General features: G+C 57.8%; 1 protein-coding gene across 2 annotated transcripts in view; it reads right to left on the bottom strand.

The window, feature by feature from the left end:
* NXNL2 (nucleoredoxin like 2) overlaps positions 1-19,516 on the bottom strand; it is a 228,213-nt gene extending 208,697 nt beyond the window's left edge. The window contains exons 1-3 of one of the 2 annotated variants that reach the window (XM_086684815.1): positions 19,213-19,514; positions 18,617-18,935; positions 11,469-12,008 (exon numbers count right to left, since the gene is read on the bottom strand). In XM_086684815.1, the coding sequence (XP_086540941.1) occupies positions 11,840-12,008; positions 18,617-18,918 (471 nt within the window). In that variant the 5' untranslated portion in view covers positions 18,919-18,935; positions 19,213-19,514 and the 3' untranslated portion in view covers positions 11,469-11,839. Of the gene's footprint in view, positions 1-11,468; positions 12,009-18,616; positions 18,936-19,212 lie in introns of those variants that run through there. The other variant, XM_086684814.1, reaches the window with a different exon arrangement.
* Between the last annotated feature and the right edge of the window lie 1,997 nt (positions 19,517-21,513).

The following is a 21,513-nucleotide window of genomic DNA, read 5'->3' as shown; positions in this document are numbered from 1 at the left end:
CCCAGGAGCAGGACACGTTCAGGGGAACTCTGTGCTATGGGAGCTGGAGAGGTGCATGCCCCGTCATGAGGGTCAACACGGTCACTGCGGGAAGTGGTGTCCATAGCCATAAACTACCTGCTTGGGTTCAACACAGTGTTAACACGGGGGTGCCTGGGGGCTTAGTCGGTTAAGCGTCCGACTCTTGGTTTCAGCTCAGGTGGTGAGTTCAAGCCCCATGTCAGGCTCTGTGCTGGCAAGCACAGAGCCTGCTTGGGATTCTCTCTCTCCCTCTCTCTCTGCCCCTCACCTGCTCAGGCTGTCTCTACCTCTCTCAAAAATAAACTTCATAAAAATGAATGTTAACACAGTTTTCGGGGAGGAAAAACTCATCTAAGATAACTGTATAGAACTGACCGTTTTCCAAGACAGTGACGGAATTTCAGCTTCGTCTAAATTGTAAGTGGAGTGTCTGCTTCAGAAAGGCTTCTGGAACTAGCTTCTCAATGGGACCTTGGTCGGCGTGCTGGGAGGCGCCCCTTTTTCTAATGTTCACACACTTGAGAGAAGACAGAGCTACAACACAGACATGACAGAATGAGCAAGGATATCCTTCTCCTTATTTTGTTAACACTCTGATGCTTAGTGCCCTGTCGGCTGCGGCTTTCCCACCTCTCCCGCGGCAGATGGCCGGCAAACAGGGCTGGTAGTCTGCGTCCTTGTGTTCACAGCCCACACGGGACTTTGGGCAGAACCAGGCAGCAAATGGGACACCAGCAGAAACCTGAACAGAGCTGCACCTGCTCGGAATCCCACAAGCCCCACGGGAACCAGGCCCCAGGGAGCACCCAGCTGCCCGCCGCCCATGGGCCACAGCACGTGGAAGAGCCCAGCACAGGCCATCCAGGTGGCCCACCCAGCTCTGGGCTTGTAAGCTGAAGGAAACGGTGGCGATTTACGTCTCTGACCTCCGTGCTCTGTATGCAGCTAAAACTAACGGGGCAGACCCCACTTAAATTCCTCTTCTGACTACAAACAGCCACCCCTTCCCCACACAACATTCTGTTTGTGTTTACAAAGACGTGGCTTGGGGGTAGCAAAGAGCAATATCCTTCCAGAACCCAAGTGAGGGATGGAAAACCAGTGAGTGAGCACAGAGGGGGCTCTGGGGAGAAGGGGTAACAGGAGAAGCCGGGGTCTCCCATAAGAACACAGGCCAGTGTTCCAGGGCACCAGCCACTGAGCCTGTCACCTTGCCCGCCGTGAGGGCTCACCTCCCAACCACGGAGAGAGCACCTCCGTCACCACATGCTGTGCAATGAGGCCCACTTGAAAACATGCTTCAGCTGCCTTCAGGGAGCGCATCCACGATAAGTGGGTTGGTGAAACCACCTGTCCGAAACCCCCCCACTAGCTCTTAAGACAAGAGCGCTACTATCTGCATTGTCTTCGATGCCCCCCGTCTGGGAACTTGTTAATTGGGAACTGACCCCCAGCTTCTCCCCTGCCCCCTCACCCTTCGGCTGCACCTGCCCCTTCCCTGCGGCAGGCCAGGCCGGGGAGACGGAGCGTCCGGCGTTTAAGTGGCAGGTTCACACAGGGGACGAGGACAGCCTCACGGAGAAGCCTGAAGACCCACCTGAGCACAGCACCAGGGACGTGACCTCCTCACACGTGCGTCCAGATGCAGAGCAGTGAGGGGGCCCCGATAGCACTTTTATGACATTCTCGCCAAAAGGGCATAGCCTACAATCAAGGGCGAGGAGACAGCAGAGAAACCCGAACTGAGGAACCCAAACTGGCCACTGCTCGTCAGCCAGCTGAGAGAGACCAGGAAGAGAGGGGGCGCTCCACACCGAAGGCAGCAGGACACGCGGCTGCTGGACGCAGCGCGGGCAGTGGGAGCGGCCGGTGACATGACCCAAGGCGCTAACACTGGGGACACACACGGGAATTGTACTGTTTTGCAACTTTAAGTTCAAAGACTTTCAAAATAAAAGGTTTTAAAGGTTAAACAATAAAGCGTCTTCGACATTTAACAGGAGGAAAACAGGAGGAGGGGGAGGGAAGGGAGGGGCAACACCAGCCTGCTCACTCCCCCTACCTGCTTCTCACCGTCATTCCGGGGCTGGAAGGGGGACCCTGTACCCCGTACCACGTGGGAGGATGGCTGACCCTCCTGAAACACAGTCAAGAGGCGGCGGCTCATAGAGACACTGTGGCAGGGTCCCCGGCACTCAGGCTCCGACGCCCGCACGGCTCAGAGGCCTCCAGGCGGCCTGGGGCCCCACGGGGAACAAAGCTCTGCCCCTTCACCCATATCTGGGGAATCCCTCCCTTCCTCCAGAAGACAGGAGTTGAACAGCCTCTTTCTGGGGGGGCCCCGGGCTCCTTCAATGGGATCTGACAGGTGCCCCCAAAATGAGGAAGGAGAAGCCAGCTGTTGAAGCAGGTGTAGTAGAGAGACCCCAGGTGCATTTAGTTCCACACGGTGGCTCTGTCCATGGCGATGGACCAGATTCTGCCCGATTCTGCCTGTGAGGTCCTGGCCCCCCTGCATGGGGTGCACCCAGGGCTCGCTTAACGGGGCAGCCGCTCCTCTGCAACTTTCCTGCTCTACTCCCAAGAGTAACATCAGAGTGTTCAGTAATCTGCTTTTAACCTGGAAAGTGTGGTTTGGAAATGAATTAACGAGATCTACAAGAAGGAATGACTTAAGGTGCCATCTGGAAGGCGTGCCTGGGTGGCTGGGTAAGCGTCTGACTCTTGATTTCAGCTCAAGTTATGATCCCAGGGTCAGGAGATCAAGTCCCTCATCAGGCTCCACATGGAGCACAGAGCCTGCCTGGTGCTTGGGATTCTCTCTCTACCCGCCCCCACCCCCTCTCCCTGGCTCTATCTTTAAAACAAAATTTTAAAAAATTTTAAAGTATCATCTGGCTTGCATCACACTAGCATGGCAGAGAAATCTCTGTCCTCGGGTCTTGTCCTCAAGATGGGATCTGCAGACTCCTGTGCTCAGACCACCCAGCCCTGTTTCTGGGTTTCTGGAAACCCAAGTTTCCAGAACACACGGGGCTCCCTGCCAGCCTGGCAGGAACTATCTCAAGTCCAACCACTCCCACCAGGCTGGCCCCTGCCCTGAATACGCAGTTTCAGGGAGCCCCCAATCCCACCTCACACCCTATTTCTTTCAGTTATATGGCCCAACACAACAGGCAACTGTCGGCTTCTTTCTTCTTCTCGAGTAACTACTGCTCGCCTGTGGGCCATCAAGCCCTGGAAACGGAGGGCTGGTCCGCCTCACTGACCCTGCGCCACCAGCAGGACAGATGCAAGATAATGATTTCTCTCTCCTTTTTATAGTTTATTTTTATTGTAACAGCTTTATTGAGAGTAGTTCACATACTACACGATTTCCCCCATTTAAGTATATAAATCATGGTTTTTAAGACATTCACAGACCCCCACTCGCTATTTTAGAACATTTTCATCGCCCCCAAAACAATCCACGAGTAACCATCCCCCAGTTCCCCGCAGCCCTACCCCTGCCCAAGTCCTAACACACCCCTTTGTCTCTGTGTTTTTGATGTCCAATCCTGAACACTTTCATATAAGAGGAATCGTACAAGTTTCGTGACTGGCTGCTTTCACGGAGCTTTCCAAGCTCATCCACGTGGTCGCACGTGTCAGTGCATCAGTCCCTCCGGTGTTGATGACAGTACCGTATGCGTGTACCATGTTTTGTTCACCTGTACGTCAGCTGATGGCCTCTGGCTTGTTTCCAACTGTCTGCAAACACTTATGAATATTTATGAGTAACGAGTATTTACAAATAATGCCGCTAGGAACATTTGTGCACGAGTTTTTCCGTGGATGTTTGCGGTTTCCCTCAGTGCATAGATACAAGCAGAATTGCTGGAACACACTGCACGCCTCTAACTTTTCAACTGCCAAACTGTTCTCCCAGGAGGCTGTGCTGTCCTGCCTTCCCCGCGTGTTTCCGAGCCTCCCACGCTGCTTTCTCACTGTGACTCACGCCCGCCCCCCAGTGGCTGCGAAGTGGCGTCTCACTGAAGTTCCATCTGCTTCCCTCCTGACTGACTACTCAGGTTGAGCCTCTGTATACCCTCTCTGGACAAATACCCACACAGATCTTTTTCTCTTTTAATTGTGGTAAAATACTCTGAACACAGATTTTACCATCTTGATCACGTGTGGACAGCTGGGTAGCATTCCATCCGTTCCCATTGTTGTGCGAGCAACACAGAAGTTTCTCACACCTGTTCAAGTCCCCAGGCCCTCAGCCGCCGCCCTACATCCGTCTCTGGGACAGAAGTGGGGACACTCACCCTCTGCACCCCCCTGCTGCATGGTCCCGTGCAAACACTTCCATTGTGTTATGGCACTCCTCCCAGCACTGTTGACCTCTTGTGGGAGCGTCCCTCAGACATCACCGGAGACATCGAGGGTATTTCAGATCTCAAGAGTATTTTATGTTGGTTGGTCCGGACAGTAGTTTCACTCACCATCGCACAGCAAGCTGAGCCCCCACTCCTTGGAAGAACATTCACGTGAAATGAACAACCTGCGAGGTTAGGGGGAGTCCTACGGTTCCCGTCCACATGTCCGGTTAACCCTGCCAGCAGGACGGCTCTCCCTGCTTCCAGAACCACAACACACAAACCTCACAACCAGGGGAAAGCCCCACAGACATGCCCAATCAGCCCAAACACTCCCCTTCACCCATGGGTCCCTGCACTCCTCACTGTGGGACCTCACCAGCAGGTTTTGCTTTTACAAATACCAAGTAGGGCAAGTGGTCTCCAGTCAGACGTTAACGTCCACTCCCAAAAAACCTTCAGCTACAGGACACACAACTTCTTCACAGAGAGAAGGAGGGCTTCAGCCGATCAAGAAAACGTGGGTTCCAAGTCCTCCAGCGACTTCATCAGCATGTAAGGCCATTCCACCTGCAGCCCCCAGGCTCCTGTCCACACAGCAGGCTCCCTTCCACACACGGAGGGCTCTGAGCTCAGGCCATGTGAGGCCATCAAGCTGCAACTGGGCTCCTCCAGCTAAACCCAGCATTCTGTGTTAACAAGTGATTAATATCATTAGCTGCAATAATAGCATTTACATGATGTTTATTGTGTGCTGGACGCTGATCTTACAAGTTTGTGTGTGTTAGTAACCCGTTTACTCCCCAACAGCCTCTGAGAAAGGTGTAGTATCTATTTTATAGAAGAGGACATGCTATTTTTACACTTTTCAGGTGAGGACACGCCCAAGAGTTTATTTCTAAACAAAAGACTGGACCCCAGGTAGCATGGCTCCGTATTCTTTACTTGCCAAAAGAAAAACACATCTTTGAGAAGTATGAAACAAGCAAAACCAAGAGTTACAACCTATGTAAAGGCACCAGTGCACACCACGCTGGTGAGTGGACAACCCCCGGCTGGGCACCAAAGTCTCCCGAAGCAGGTGCTGTGCGTGGTGAGACCGGGTTGCACAGCAGGGCTGAAAAAATAGCACAAAATGAGCAATCTTATATATGAATATCTCTGCAACTAGCCTCAATAAAACCTTAACAAATTTAATTCTAAAGCTCATTAAAATAATAATAAACCATGGCCAAGTAGGATGCATCCCTTAGGAATACAAGGGTAATTCAAACTAGGACATCTGTTCACAGAATTCACTACATTAATAAGACAAAGAAGAAAAACCACATAATTATCTGCAGAGAGGCTAAAATGGCATTTAAGAAACTTCGGCATCCACTCTTGATTAAATTTGTAAAACACCTACCAGAAAGTGGATTATTTTCTTCTTATGATAAAAAAAGGATATCTTAAACCAAAAGGAGCATCCAACCTGACAGCAAAGAACCAGAAACATTCCCACCACGTCCCTGCCACGGTTAAGGGTCAGTTTAATGACAGGAACACAAGAGGCAAATTGTAACAAGGGAGGCAACGTCCGCTGTTGTGGAAACACATGCGCTGAGAGCACCCAGCGCCATGGGAAACACAATGCGCTGCTGGGGACAGACCCACGTGCCGAAGGGGCCCCTTCCGTAAATAAAAACCAGTCACAGGGAGAAAAGGAGAGGAAAGAGTTCTCTTTATAAAGGCAGGGGCAGCAACCACACAGGGAAAGGCACAGGCACACAGGGCCACTGGGGAAGAGACGGAAAAGCGGCGGATCTCAGCAGCGACGGAGCGGGGGCTCTTTTCCTGAGAACAGTAGGCTTCCCCTCCGAACTGGATCGCCACACTTAGCTTGCCGTGCAAAAACTAAGTACAGGAGAATACCCCAGAAAGTTCTGGAAAATAAGACAAAGCCAGGGAAGACCAGCCCTGCAAGACGTCAGAACACCTCGTGAAGACGCAGACGTGGAAACAGCCGGGAGCGTGCCTTGTGAGGGGGCCAGGAAGATGGAGCGAACAGCTGCACGGGGACCGCCGGTGGGAGAGCCGTCTGGGTCCTGGCCAGCGTCCCCACCCCGCAGGACCAGCACCAGGCCCACTCAGGGCCGGTGCCAGCTGTCTGCTAGGGGTGGCCAGGGGCTGGAGTCTGGGCCCCGGGTCAAAGCACACTGCTGAGTGTGCTGTCTCTGGCACAGTCCAGGCGGTAGCCACCGGCCGCGGGTGGCCACTTAAATGGGACACAAATTAATTACCATGAAGCAGAGCCAAGAACTCAGCTGCAAACACTCCCTGTGCCCAGTTCCCATTTCCATGCGCTCAGTCATCTTGACCTTAACAAGACACCTCCCCAGGTTCTGCTGGCCAGCCGCGTGGGAAGGGGCAGCACGTAGGCAGGGCTGGACAGGACAGGCGTAGGGAGGCACGGGCGCTCCAGGTCAGGGGGGCCAGGCCACCTTGAACACTGAGCACACGCACCCCACTGGCCTCACACTCTGGGAAGCCAGAGCACCCGATGGAGGGCAGGTGTGCCCAGCCTGGGACCGCTCCACTGCACTGCCACACAGACAGGCCCGACTTATTTAAGTGCAGCCCACTGCCCTGACTAAGCCAGCAGGAGAAAGGTCACTCCCCAAATGGTGACAGAACATCACACGGTCCAGAAACACAGAGAGGGCTCACTCCTTCTCTCTTTACCAATTCACACACAAATTCACTGTGTCCCAACAGCAGTGCTAGGAGTCACATGCACAAGGGCACTCAGTGCAGCACCAGTTAGAGACTGGCATCACGTCCACTGATGTGGGGCCGGACAGAGTAACCTACGGTGTGCCACACGTGATCATGCTCAGCGGACATCAGAATTCAATAAGGCAACAAACAGTCACAGAGCATCCAGTACCCACTTGTTCCAGGAACCAGACAGGAATACAATTTCTGCTCTCAAGGTAGTGATTTTGGTGGTCGGGGAGAAGGATGTAGAGACAGATGACAGATAGATAGATAGATAGATAGATAGATAGATAGATAGATAGATAGATAGATAGATGGTAGAAAGATAGATATAGATAAATAGACAACAGCTAGATAGTAGACAGATGATACAAATATATGGATGGATAGAAAGAAGCTAGGTAGATAACAGATGATACAGATAGACACATGATAGCAGATGAACGGATGGATGGATGGGGAATAGGAGATAGAAGACAGATGTGACACAGACATGACAGAATAGGCAAAAAGATGTGATAAATGATAGATAAGATGAATGATTGACAGACGGCTAGAAAGACAGATGGACAACCCAGAGAAGGGGGTCGACAACAGTGACACGGAACGAGGAGGGGGGTGCCATCTAGACAGGAGGGTCAGGGATGAAGCCTCTGAGGACGCATGTGGGCAGAGTGAGCACAGCGAGGAGATGGACAGGGCACGGAGGGACGGGAAGGACAGGGAGGTGTGTCTGGGAGGAGCAAGTGGATGCAGAGAATGGGGAGGATGGTCCCAGAAGGACTTGGCCTCGGTCTGAGATGCTGGGAAGCAGGGACATAACACGACCCGATTTCCACATGAAGGACGGGTCTAGTTGCTGTGTGGACCTCACACTCCAGGAGATGGGAGTGGAAACCTGGAACCCAGCCAGGGACCATGGCAGCCCTTCAAGGGATAGGTGGGTGGCCAGTTAGGACCCCTGGCCCCCACACAGGAAGCATTCTCTGTGTGTTCTATTTTCTCAGTCTGCAGAACGTGCTCCGTGAGAACAGGTCCCGCCCTCGCGTGGCGGCCATGACTGCAGGGTGGGCATCCGCTCGTGGCCTGGGAGCCCCGGGGAGCCCCCATTCTGCAGTGGGCCTGATGGCACTTCTGCACGTCCCCACTGTCCCTTCCCACCCCTGTGGGCGCTCCATGGACAACGTGGGCAGGAGCCCCTCTGCGCTTGGGTCCAATGTCCTATCCCTTGCCCACCAGTTCTGTAAACCTGAGTCCTAAAAGTTGTACTTATCACCTGGGCTCTGGGGGCTCTCCTGACATGGTCCTGGGGCCACACCCCCCTCCCCATGGCCCGCTTCTTCCAACCCTGAGGGCCCTGCAGTGACGCTCTGGGCCTTTTCAGCCAACTGCCCCCAGGAAGGCAGGCAGGCACCTGGCAGGTGCCCGGCAGGTGGAGAGTGCCTGAGTGCGGCAGGTTCACCTCCACAGGGAAGGTGGCCAAGGGGTGGGGACGCCGGAGCCAGCAGGTAGATGCGTCCAGTTGCTCCAGGAGGAGCTGTGGTGCAGAAGGCGATTCAGCCTCTTTCAACCAGCTTTGCTGAGGCCAGAATTCACTGGACACGGCTGAAACCACCGGGGGAAGATGTGCATTCGGGTTCCCTGATGACGAAGGAAAGGGGCCCCGCGATTATTGGTGAGAGGGCGGCAGGCTCCCCTCCCGCACTGGGTTGCTGCAGACCAGCCCGCCTCTGGGGACAGTGATCCGTAAGCAGGCGACCTCCCCCACCGAAGCCTGAGGACAGGTGATGGGGCTGCACCACTCCGGCATGGGGAGCCCACCAGCTCTGCTGGGTTAACCTGAGAAGGAGTCAGACACTTCCCAGGCTCTCAGCCTGGGCACGGCTACATGTCCCAGTGGCTTTGCTCCCCGTGGGGAGTGCAGTGGCCAGGACGGCCAGCTGGAGAGCGGGCACCATCCGGGAGGCTGCCCTGCCTGGGGAAGCGTGGGGCCGCCGCAGGCGCTGACGGCCCAGGCCTGTGGGCACCACGCGGGTGACCATCCGCAGGATGAGCTAGCCCACTGCAGCTCCTGCTGTTGGAGGTGCCGGTCACGGAAGACGGGGCGGAGTAGGTGGTAAAGCTGTGTCTCAGAGGAGAGTCTCCTGCGGGGCCAGCAACCCGTCTGGGGTCTCATTAGAGCGCAGCCTAAAATCAGCATCCAGTCTCGAGAGCTGCTGTTCCTCCTGCTGGTGTCCACACACTTGACTTGCTGTGTCACCTGCCGGCCACTGCGTCCGTGGGCTGCAAGCAGGCCCACCCGCCCGCCCCGAGCAGGGCCCAAGCTCCTGGTCCCGCACCCCAGAGACCACCTCAGGGGGGCGGGCTGGACCCTGTCCCTCTCCTTCCTCCTTTCTGTGCTGTTTGCTGGGAAACTCAGCTGCAAGCACATGTGTCTGTCTGTGCACCACAGTTTGCTTTTGGGAGGCCGAGCGCTGGGTGCTGGGGGCCAGGTGTGCCCCCCCTAACTCCCAGAACCTCAGCATGTGACTATTTGGATACAGGGCCTTAAGGAGGTTATTACAGTAAAATGGAGTCACAAGGGTGGCCCTAATCTAGCCTGTCTGGTGTCCTCCTAAGAGAGGAGGCCACAGACATGCACAGAGGGACGACCTCGTGAGAAGACAGGGAGAAGACTGGTATCTGCCAGCCCAGGAGAGAGGCCTCGGGACAAATCACCCTTCCCACATCTCATTCTGGAATCCAGCCTCCAGGGCGGGGAAAGAAGAGGTCTGTGTCGTTCATGCCGCCCTGTCTGTGGACTTTGTTATGCAGCCCAAGCTGACCGATACAGGTGCCAAGAGGTTCAAGGTGGGGCCAGGGAGAGAAGGCACGGTCCCCTCCCCCCCGACACACACACATCCCCTCCCCCACTGTGAACGAATCCTTGGGGAGTCTGCTGAAGGAAGCAAGGGTGGACAAAGTGCAAAGGGGACCCCCTGAAATGTGAGGGGGGAGGACCCCTGTTCAACTGTTTATTATAAAACAGGAGGACCCCTCCCATAAATTCTGTTTTTCTCCTGGGGACAGGAAGGACAAGCCAGTTCTCTGCAGCCTCTCCCGATAGGGCAAGGGTCGGAAGCGCATCTGACCACCAAGACCAATGGGGGCCTGTTTTCCCACCAGGCGGCTGCTGCCGCACCCACCCAGGGGCTGACGGTGGGCACCACCTCAGAGCAGCACCCACCCAGGGCTGGCGGCAGGTGCCACCTCGGAGGAGCACCGCCCCGGGGCTCACGGTGGGCGCCACGGTGGGGGAGCGTCTGCCTCAGGCTGACGGCAGGCCCCACCGTGGGGGAGCACCGCCCCGGGGCTCACTGTGGGCGCCATGGCGGGGGAGCACCTGCCCGGGGCTGAGAGCAGAGGAAAAAAAGACTGCACACGGGGATGAACCCTGACAGCTTATGCGTCTGCGTGCCCGTTTGTTCAGCGGCAAGAGTGTGCCCCAGAACCCCGAGGCAGTGGCCCCCCAGCCCCGAACCTCCCCCACAGAAGCTCCAGGGCGGCTCTGACACCCACCCGAGGGCCAGGTCCCCAAGTCCCCGGGCTCTGGGTCCCCGTGGATGCTGTGAGCGGAAGGGGAGAGAGGGGCCTCGCAGGCAGTGTCACAAAGGAGCCAGCAGCCTGCAAGGAGCATTGGCACCGCGGACCATCCCCCCAGCCCCTGTCCTGTCCAGCTGTGGCTTGCTTTCAGCTGGGTGGTTACGGTGACTTCCGGGAAAGCCCGCTCCAGGAGACACGTGGTGCGTGTGCTCTGAGCATCGGCCGTACAGCAGTCAAGGCTGCCGGTGGAGACGAGAGCACAGTGTGTGTCTGGTGTAGAGTGTGTGTCATAGGGCGTGTGTGTGTGTCTGGGTGGTGTGTGTACGTGCTGTGTGGGGTGAGGTGAGTGCGGTGTGTGTGTGTCCACGTATGTGCATGTGCGTGCATGCTGGGTGTATGTCTGTGTGTGTATCTGTGTGGTGTGTGTGCGTAGCATGTGTGTGTGGGGGGGGTGTAGGGCGTGTGTGTAGTGTACAAGGGGTGTGTGTACGTGTGTGTGTCTGTGCGGTGCCAGCGGTGGCCGGCAGTGTGAGGGCAGAGGGCTCCTGGCAGAGCCTGTGGTGGCTCCCGCTTACCCGGACCCATCTGCACCCGCAGGAGACGCGGGTTTGACACCGTGAACGTGCAGCCCCGAGCAGCTATGAGACTGGAAACGGGAGCACAGTGTGGAGGCCAGCACTGGGGGAGCACCTCACTGTCCCCGTGAGAGCGCCTGGTTTGCGGGGACAAGGAGGGAGATCAGAGGGCTGTGCCGGAAACGTTTATTAAAGCGTACAGATTCTGCAAACCTCAGTGATACATGAGTCGTGAGAACTTAGCATTAACCAAAGTAGGTCTCCAGAAGACGTATTCGTAAATGTGTTCTTTCACCTGAGGAGTGGTATAAAGATGTGTTTTCCATGGATTCCCAAGAGCCCAACGGGAGCATACTCAGGCTCGCGTGAAGACAGCTCTGCTAAGAGTGACAGAAATAAGGATCCGCAGGCTACGGGATCGTCCCTGGCAGTGTTTCTCTCTGCCGGGACATAAACCGTATCAGTGCGGGCGGAGAGGAAATGGCCGCTCCCCTTCCCGTGCTCAGGATGCAGCAGCAGGTGCCCCCGAGACCCCCGGCGTCACCCGGAGAAATTCTGAAAGATGTTGGCCGCCTCCGCCCAGCTCTGGAAGCAGGCCAGCCCCCGCTCCTGGATCTGCTTCCGCCCTTTGTCGGTGATGACCTCCCCGCTTGGTTTCACAATCACCAGCCTGGGGATGGCTGTGATGTGGTACCTGGTCCTCAGCTCCCTGCGGGAGAGAAGCGGGAGGGCCGGGTCAGTGGGGGAATGGGCAGGCCGCCACACCCACGTCCCCAAGGCTGGCTGACCGTGCAAAGCCTTAGCCCCCAGCCTGCCCACACCTTCTCTCCCTGCTGCGAGCCTGTCCTGAGGGGTGTCCCAGGGAGGGGACAGGTGTGCTGTCCCAGAGGGGCGTCCACAGGGAGGGGACTGCTCTGAGCCTGGGCTGCCCATCCCAGAGCCCAGGTCCCGGCTGCGTGGGACCACGGAGCACCCAAGAGGTGGAGGAGCGCCAGCAAAACTGAATTTCTCATCTTCGTTAATTTAAATTCAAGTAGCCACGAGTGGCAGGTGGCTACCATATCGGACGGTACAATTCTAAACCCACAAATACGCCCCAACAAATTTATATCCCTCCTCTGTCTCAAGAGGCTGAAAAACACCAGGTACACACAACCATCAGTGTTAAAACTCTGTGAGTTCCAACAAAGCTGTGTGAGACTTTCTGCCCCTCAATCTCAAGGAGAGGCTGATTTACATTATGGACGACACATTTCTTGGCTACTTTTTCCGTCACGTGTAACAAGAATTATTTGCGTTGACGCAGGAAAAGGAGCGACCACCTTCTTTGTCTCTCCCCTTAACCTTCTCCTAAATGAGTGCCCTCAAGACAGGGCAGCTGATGAAGACCCCTCCCCATTCCCAAGGCCACCTTGCAAGTGTCTCTCATTCAGTAATCTGACTGCACTCACCTGTCACCCTAGGGACTGTGGGTCTGCATGGAAGGAAAAACGCACTTGAAACCCTCCTGTTACCAAGTCTCCCCGTCACGTCTCCATCAAGGTCTTCCTGCTGCCTTCTGGCACCCAGGCCAAACACAAAGGCATAAATCAGGGGGGAAGAAGACCTCCCGCCTCCACCCAAAGGAAGAGAGCCTCATCTCAAACGTCCAAGAGACGGTGACACACCCAGCATGTTCTCAGCCACCAAAGGATCGTCACAAAATTTCAAACAAGCAAGAGCACACAGACCACTTAACCAGACCACAATGCAATGAAAACGGGACACCAATACAATGCAGCTTTTGGAATGAGTCTAAAAACTAACCATACACTACCACTACACGTGAAACAGCAAAACAGACCACAACACAATCAAAAGGGAACAATATGGAATACACTTCTGATCTGCAGCCGTAGACACAATTAGACATAGGAAGTTGTGGTCCTAAACACACTTTTCCAAACGACTTGTAGACGAGCTGTGTGACTGACTCAAAAGGCAAGAACAGGACTGATGCAGCAGACACTAGGAAAGGCAGACGGCGGGAAGAAGTCACAGCAGAGAAACGCACAAGATCCGGTGAGCTTCAAAACGAACCTGGCTGCGGGAAGACCTAACGGGCCAAGGCGCTACCAGCACTGCTCAGGGGAAAAGGAAGGCACGGGAACATCGGTCCGGGGCCCACGGCGGACTCCACCCTGCTTGCAGACCCAGGCAGGCGGGCGAGGTCGCTCCTACTATACCCGACTGCTGCCAGGACCACCAGGTCCCGAAGGAAACCTGCACACAGCTGCCACTCCGGCAGCTTCTGGAAGCCGTTGCTCACTTGAGGAAGAAACAGCCAAGGAGGAGAGAAAAAGTGTTATGTAAGAGTGATCATCATCTGTGGAACAGACACCAGGGCTGACACGCACAAACCACAGACATGGAGAGACGCCAGCCCTGGGACCAGCTGAGGCCTTTGCTGACAAGCCAGCTGGCCCGGCAACTCAGGGGTAGGCTGGGGGGTGGAGGAGACCCCCCCACCAGTGTTTTAAGGATGCTGAACAACCCCAGAAATTTGAAGGGCCTATGAAACTTGCTTTCCCCCAAAGCATAAGACAAACACATGGAGAAAAGAGAAACGGCTGCATAGCCCTTGGCCTGAAGACTGCAGGGAGGTGGCCAGAGGCTGCCACCGGCTTTGTCCAGCAGCTCAGGCAGATGGGTCAGTGCAGGGTCTTCACCCTGGGCAAGGCGGGGCGGGCAGTGCCCACCACGTCAGAATGGTTCCGCGGGGGTTCTGCTACCCAGGGCCCGGGGCTTACCCCCAAGGCCAGGAGGCCCTGCCCCAAGTGTGCAGCAGCAGTGCTAAGGGCACAGGGTTCCCAGACCAGCAGCAGCAGCACCAGGGAGCTCATTACAAGTGCAGAGTTTCCTGTCCCTGCTGGGGTGGGGCGGGTGGAGCCCACGATCCCTTGGGTTCACGCCTGCTGAAGCATGCAACCCTGCCAGTCTCCCAGGGCCGCCTGCATCCCCCTCCCTCCACCATCCAGTCACCCTGGGGATGGGGGAGGGAGCAGGCAGTAAGGGAAGCTGAGAACGGTGCCCTTGATGGCCTGGGCGGTAGAGGCATGTGGCTCCCTGCTCAGCATCCGTGACCCTCCACCTTCTGGTATTCACTAGCTGTGGGACTTGGGCAAGCTAGCTAACCTCCCTGTACCCCAAATTCCCCATCTGTACCATGGGAAATACCTCCCTGGGTTGTTGGGAGGTTTAGATAGTTAATATGCATACGGGATAGCTAAGGGATTGGCACGTAAATGCTCAGAAAACACTGGCTGTTATCGATGGAGCCACGTCCAACCCAAGGTGGGCCAGCTGTCCAATGCAGCACAGCCGTTGAGTACTGGCTACACCAACCAGCACCGGAACGGGTAACCAGCAGACTCAGAACTAGTGCGACTGCACGGAACACTTTCGTGTGAGCTAGGAGAGTGGAGGGTGTGAGATTACGCAGCCCGAGGCACAGCAGCCACTCTGCCACCATGAGGAGAGACTGCATTTGCCAAGTGGCCCCTGGCTGCAGCCTCAGCATGAGGCAGGCATGGCAGAAAGCAGAGCCATGAAATTGTCCTCGGTGGTTTCCCACCTCCCTGGAAACCAGCTCCTGGCTGCTGGGCGTGTAACTGAAGCCCATCAGTAAATCTTTATAGTTTAAGCTTTGGGCTGCTGCTACTGCTGTTTCACTCCCTCGCAACATTAAATCAAGCTCTGACAGGTGTCGGGCGGGGGCGGAGGGGGGTGCAGGCAGGCTGGGTTTTGAGGAGTGAGGAGGAGTCTGGAATAGACATTGGCTCCAGAGTATCTGCAGTCAGCAGTGTGGGCCCTCGAATCCCCAGCCTGGCAGCGTCTGCGTGGAGACGACCGTAACCCTGGAGCTGCACGGAGAGGCTCGCAAGCACCGTCTCCACCGGCAAGCACCGTCTCCACCGGCTTCGGGCGCGGTGTCCTGCGGGAGCGGACGGCGCCTTGGAAGAAGAGCCCTGTGGCCGCACAGAGTGCAGGCATGAGAACTCTGAGCGCAGTATGCTCTGGGGGAGTCCGAGGGCCCAGCTCGGGGCGGGCGCTGCTGCGACAGTGGCTCCCTCCCTTCACCTAATAGCGTGTCCTCCACTGGCACAGCCACTTCCGGGTTGTCATGGCAACGCTGGTTCCAGTATCTTCCCCCCCCCTCCACCCCCCCCCCACCGGGCCAGCAAATCTCTGCAGTGGCTCCAGCCAAGGAGCAGCCCACAGGCGCCAAGCACAGAGCAGCGGCTGCTTCCACCCTGAACGCTAGAGACACTGCTCACATGGGTGGCGCTGGGCGCAAGACAGGCATGGGCCTCCCGGGCCAGAAATGCCCCTCATGTCCCCAGTGGCATGGATGAGGAAGAGGGGCTGCTGGGCGGGGAAGTGAGGGCTCCAGGGTTGGGGGGCTGCAAGCATGTGTACGAACTGTGGAGGTGGGAAAGGTATGGGGTATTCTGGAACACTGCTGTCCAGTCTGCAGAGGGGGTCACAGAAGGCTGGGGCAGGAGGTGAGTATGGGGCAAGTGTGGGAGGGCAGGGCAAGACGTGGACTGAGCCCCCTGGGCAACAGGGACCCCGGAGAGCTGGGGTAGGCACGGCAGGACCAGGCCTGCCTCAGACAAGAAAGATGAGGTGGGTTCCAGGACAAGAGTCCATTAAACATGGACACTGGGGTTGAGGTTAGAATATTCCAATGGTCCAGGCCCTACCTGAAGGAGGTAGCAATGAGGAGGAAACCAGACTCAGCAGATTCAGTGCCTAATGGGGACACGTTGAGTCAGGAGGCCTGGCAGGCGGGGGGGAGCTGGAACCCAAGGCTAGGGAGATGGCAGGGGGCACAGGCACCCCACCAAGTGGGTGGCTCTGAGGGAGCCACTCTCCACCCATGAAACGATGCCACGGCCAAGTGTCTTTTCTGTGCCTGTCAGGAGGCATCCCATCCTCCTGGCCCACGGTGGGGGTGGTGGTCAGCGCCAGAGCAGACCAGAGGGGGGCAGAGTCATACTGGGGGCCTCCCGGGGTACCAGAGCCCAAGTGGGTACCAGCATTATTAACAAACAATCATAAAGGCCATGAAAAATCACCACTGAGCAGGTCTTGCGTGCGACAGCAGGAGACAGGAATTCCTGCTGGCACTGGGCCCATAACAAAGGGAAAGGAGATGGGCAGGACACCTGTCCTTGGTGTCCACAATCAGGCCGCTCGCCCACCCGCACACAGGCACCGGCCACAGGGACTTCAGTAGACATGTCTGTCTAGGGCTGTCGACGCCCTGCAGCCACGTGGCCTCCAGCCATGCCCAGGGCACCCGTGGTGGCTCCCCAGTGATTCCTCCTCCTCCTCCCCTCACCTGGGACTCAGTGGGTAGCCGCTGAGGAAGAAAGCCCCAGGGCCCTGACCATGACTGACCTAGCGGGAGCAGAGCACTATCCCGGCTACAATAAGGGAGTAGCTCCAAACATTCTCACAGAACATCCCACTTCCTACCACAGAAACTGCAAGGACAGAGCCAGTGTGGTGCAGTTTGGAAAGAGGAAGGACGAGGTCTCACCAGCGGAAAAACTGACGCTGGACTCTTCTGGAGACCACGCTGGCCTCCTGCTGCCTGCGGTGGACCCTAAGGGCTCTGACCGCAGCACAGGAGAAGCAGGAGGGAGCTCCGCAAGGCCGTCCCCCAGCGAGATCCCAGGTAGCCCCGAGGAGAAAGAGGGAGGAGAAGCTCTAAGCAGAGACTCAGGTTCCAGAGCCTCAGCGGCACATCTGCGAGCCGGGACAAGGTGCTGGCACGTGACCGCCAATGGCTCCAAACTCCCGGATCAGGGCCGCCCTCATACACAACAGGGGCCTCATCACCCGGCAGTGAGCCCCCTTGCCTCCATCAAGCCACAAAGAAATCCCCGACCCTGAGCGCTGCCTAGTTACCCACACGGTCCCCCTGCCACTTTCAAACCTGTACTGGTTCCAAGGCCGTGCATAACTCTGGTGCTAAGCATATCAGAGGCATTCGCAAACACCACCAGAGGAGATGCTACGGCGAATCCCTCTGCCAAGTAAGTCACTGGGACTCACCCTCTCAAAATTGTCACTTGGGTTTGTTTCCATTGTCGCGTAAACTAGACATCTGTAAGATGCTCCTGGAGCGAGGCCTGTAAGAAGCAGGTGCCCACCTGGAAGGCCTGAGCCTCACCTCCTCCTCAGCGTCCCTGCGGCATGTGTTTGTGGGAAGAAATGTTCTTCTACGGACCTTTCCAAAGCCCCCTACCACTTTTAACTGTTCACGAGCCAATTCATCAAGACAGCTCAGGGAGGGAGGTGGGGGGTCCACCACAACTGAATGGTAGCCCCCCCCAGGACCATAAATGAGATACATGCCCTGTAAAACACACCCGGAAACTCACTCCATGTCCATTACAAGGATGGTGGGGTAACACCGTGTGCAGAGTGTAAATGCTTCCACCACAACAGGGACCCCAAGGTGCAATCAGAGCCCAGCCACACTCCAGTCCACCAACCCTCCTGAGATCCTCCCCACCCTCCCTCCTCCTTCCCGGCTCCCCCATTCTCCCACCTCTTCCCTCCCAACTCCCCCCTCCCACCTCCTCTGTCCTCCCTCCTCCCTCTGACCTCCTCCCTGCCATTTCCTCTGTCCTCCCTCCTCCCTCCTACTTTCTCTCTCCTCCCTCCTTTCTACCTTCTTCCTCCTCCCTCTTCCATCCCACCTCCTCCATCCCACCTCCTCTCTCCTCTCTCCCACCTTCTCCCTCCTCCCCAGTCAGGTCCCTACCCCCTGGGGATTTTCTGACATTAACCCCAGGAGCCCAGGGACCTGGTTCTTCCTACAGCTGTGGAAATGGTAAACACCTTCACTTTCAGGCAATTCCAGGCCTGGCAGCGATAACCAAGCCGCACCCCGGCCAGCAGAGAGAGAGTTCCTCCAGCCTTGGAGTTCTGTGCGCCCCTGGGCACTGCCCCCAGCCGCTCGCGGCAGCCGACGCAGAGACCCAGTTCCCACGCGAGCCTCCCGAGGCACCCTCTCCTGCTTCCACACCCCTCCCCGAGTCCCACCACCGCTAGGCTCTGCAACAGCCACATCACCAGAGCTCCTTGGAAACGCAGACCCGCTAAGTCAGGGCCCGGCTCTCCAAGTCCCCAGGGATGCGGCAGCCCCACGGGACCCCTCGGGGGCCTGGGGTGGGGGGCACGAGCGACGCCGGGGAGGCCCGCCCGAGGGGTGGGGGGAGGGACGAGCTCCACGCGGCCGCCCAACCCCGTCCCACTCACTGCCGGAAGGGATCGTGGAAGGGCAGCGCCAGCCAGGCGCCGTGCAGCTCGCGCATGAAATCCAGCATCTCCTGCGCGCTGCCGTCGGCCGACACAAACACCACCGCGAAGGGAGCGGGCGGCCGCGCCTCGGCCACCAGCTGCGCGTAGAAGTGGCAGAGCAGCGGCGTGAAGTCGCGGCTGGGCGCGCACCAGCCGGCGGCGAAGTACAGCGCCACCACCTTGTTCTGCAGCTCCTCCTCGGCCTCCACCCACGCGCCGTCCCGGGTCAGCAGGCGCCGGCCGCCCAGCACGTCCACCATGGCTTGGGAGCGGACACCTGCGGGGGGGGGCGGCGGGGAGCGCGGGCGCAGGGACACCTGAGGGGGGCGGGGACGGCGGGGAGCTCGGGCGCCGGGACACCTGCGGGGGGCGGGGACGGCGGGGAGCTCGGGCGCCGGGACACCTGCGGGGGGCGGGGGGGGGGAGCAGGGAGCACGGGCGCAGGGACACCTGCGGGGGGCGGGGGCGGCGAGGAGCGCGGGCGCACGGACACCTGCGGGGGGCGGCGGAAGCATGGACTTCCACGCAGGACCCACAATTTCGGGGACGGATACCTGCGGTCGCGGAACACCTGAGGGGGACGGCAGTGAGCACGGGCGCACCGACTCTTGCGCGCGCCGGCAGTGAGTGCAGAGGGACGGTCACCCGCGGGCGGGCGGCGGTGCCGCACAGGACCCGCTCGGGCTGTGCCGCTACCTGGGGCCCCACCTGCGCCTCTGCCCCGGCCCCGGCTGCGACACGGGCGTGAGCACTTGAGGGAGGAGGGACACGCAGACACCCGCGGCGACCCCGAAGCGGCGGCTGCGACAGCACCCGCCTCCCGGAAGCCGGGCTGCCGGGCCCGCCCTACGCCTCGCCCACCACGCCCTCTCCGGAGCTCCGCCTGCTTGCTCTCCGGCCCGCCCCTCCTCTCCTCTCCGAGGGCCCCCATCCCGCTCGGCAGTGTCCCCAGTGCCCCGCGCCCCGCCCATCTCCGTTGCTCGTATCCACGGTCCTCTCTGCGCCCCCGCCCCACGTGTCCTGATGATCCGAGAGATCACAGTATTAAAGTACCAAGGCACGCTGGAGGCCGTCAGGATCCAGCAGCGAGCAAAATAATTTCAGCTCCTGCGCGGGCAGGGGCGGGGAAGCGGAGGGTGGGGCACTCGGGGGAGGCGCAGATTTAAGGCATTTGCCGCAAAAAACTCAGTGATCAAGATGAATCACATTCTAAGGCAGTATTTTAAAACTTCAAAATCAATGCAAAAAACTTCACGATGAACAAAACATCAAACTTGTAAATAAGGGCAGAATCCTGCCTGCCCCACTGCCGGCCGCGACGCGCGGCGGAAAAGCGCGTACTGGACTGAGCCCCGCGGGAGGGCGCACCCGCCGATTGGAGATTCGGTCCGACCCACGCTGCCCCCAGCAGCGCGCTGCCAAAGCCGCGTTTCCCTGTGGAATTGTAAGACCTGGGGGAGATGCAGGTGAATGGGAGAAAAAAGCTGGGAGGGGGCCTTTGCAGGTGGAGGTCCGACTTTTGTTAAAACTCAGGAATATGATGAATGGAATGCAGCTAAAACTGTGAATGTCAAGACTGTCTTGATCTGTTTGGCTTTTTTCCCTTTTATCTCAACAGTGAGCGAAGTAGAGAACGTTCCTTTCAGCGACACACTCCCACGGGGGAAATTTCCAGTTATTTGTATAAATACTGAGGTGCCTTCCTGCAGCCGCGGTGAAGCCTGCGCAGCCTTCCAGGGAGAGGAGATGTGGGGAAGCACCGCTCCTCACCAGGGGACCCTCCTCTGGCTGCTCTGAGTGTGTGTGTGAAGGATGGGGCCTGCCCTCCAGAGCTCCTCCAGGGAGCAAGGGACACTGGTGCTGTTCTGCTCATTCACCTGCTCCACCCATTGTCAAGGGACTTCTCAGGGCCGTTCCTGGGGCATGAGCCTGTGTCTTCAGACAACCATCCCACCCCACTGGCCACTCCTTAAGGTGGAAGGGGGCTACAGGAGCCATGAGAGGCAGAAGGAAACCCAGAACCCTCTCCTGCCTCTGCTGTCAGTGTCCTGCACAACTTCCTCCACCCAAAGCAGGAACAGCCACAAATGCAGTCCCAGAAACAGGGCTTGCTGTCCCTAATCCCCGCTGGGACGCTCAAAGTCAGTTCGTACTGGACTTCCTTGTGGGCATGTAAGGGTGCCTAGAACAGGGCATCTGCTAAGCAGCTTCACATGCCCTGGATAACCCCAGCCACGCTGGACAGCGCTCCTACTCCTGAGGCTTGTGAGCAGCTCCAGGAGGGCCTTCTTGGGTCTGCCCCCCTCCCCGAACTCCCTCTCCCTAACCCCTGCCACACCTACACAGTTTGTGACCTAGATTCTGCCCTACCATCCATCCCCCACCCAAACTGCATCTCCTCCTGTCTGATGACAAAAGTCCCCGGAGGCTCCCAGGATGCTCCTCACCTAAGGTTGGTCCCTGGGCCCCGTCCCCTGCCTGCCAAGAATCCCACTGAGTCAGCCCCCATTCTTGATCACCCCGCCTACCTTCACCAACAATCCCCCGCCCTTGGTGTCTCCTCTAACTGGCTTTCCATCCGCCTCCACACACTGACCCCACCCCACCCTCTCCCTTGGCCTGTGTTCAGAGTTGAGCTCAGCTTTCCGCGCCCCCTCCCCCCCCCCCCCCCCCCCGCCACCGGTGCAGTGGTACTGAATAGAATCTGTTCATCACCTTTAACTGGCATCCAGCTCTATTCCTCCCGAGCAGCTTTCAAGAGCTCTCATACCTCGGCTGGCTCACAGCCAGGGCATTGACTATGGGGCAGAATGTTCCTGGAGCTAACACTGGCTGGTTGGCACAGGAGACTGCAA

Source organism: Puma concolor, chromosome D4 (assembly GCF_028749965.1).
Source record: "Puma concolor isolate L17-30 chromosome D4, mPumCon1.1.hap2, whole genome shotgun sequence".
Taxonomy (NCBI): domain Eukaryota; kingdom Metazoa; phylum Chordata; class Mammalia; order Carnivora; family Felidae; genus Puma; species Puma concolor.
Note: the sequence above shows the minus strand (reverse complement) of the source record. Positions and strands in the feature narration are given on the sequence as shown.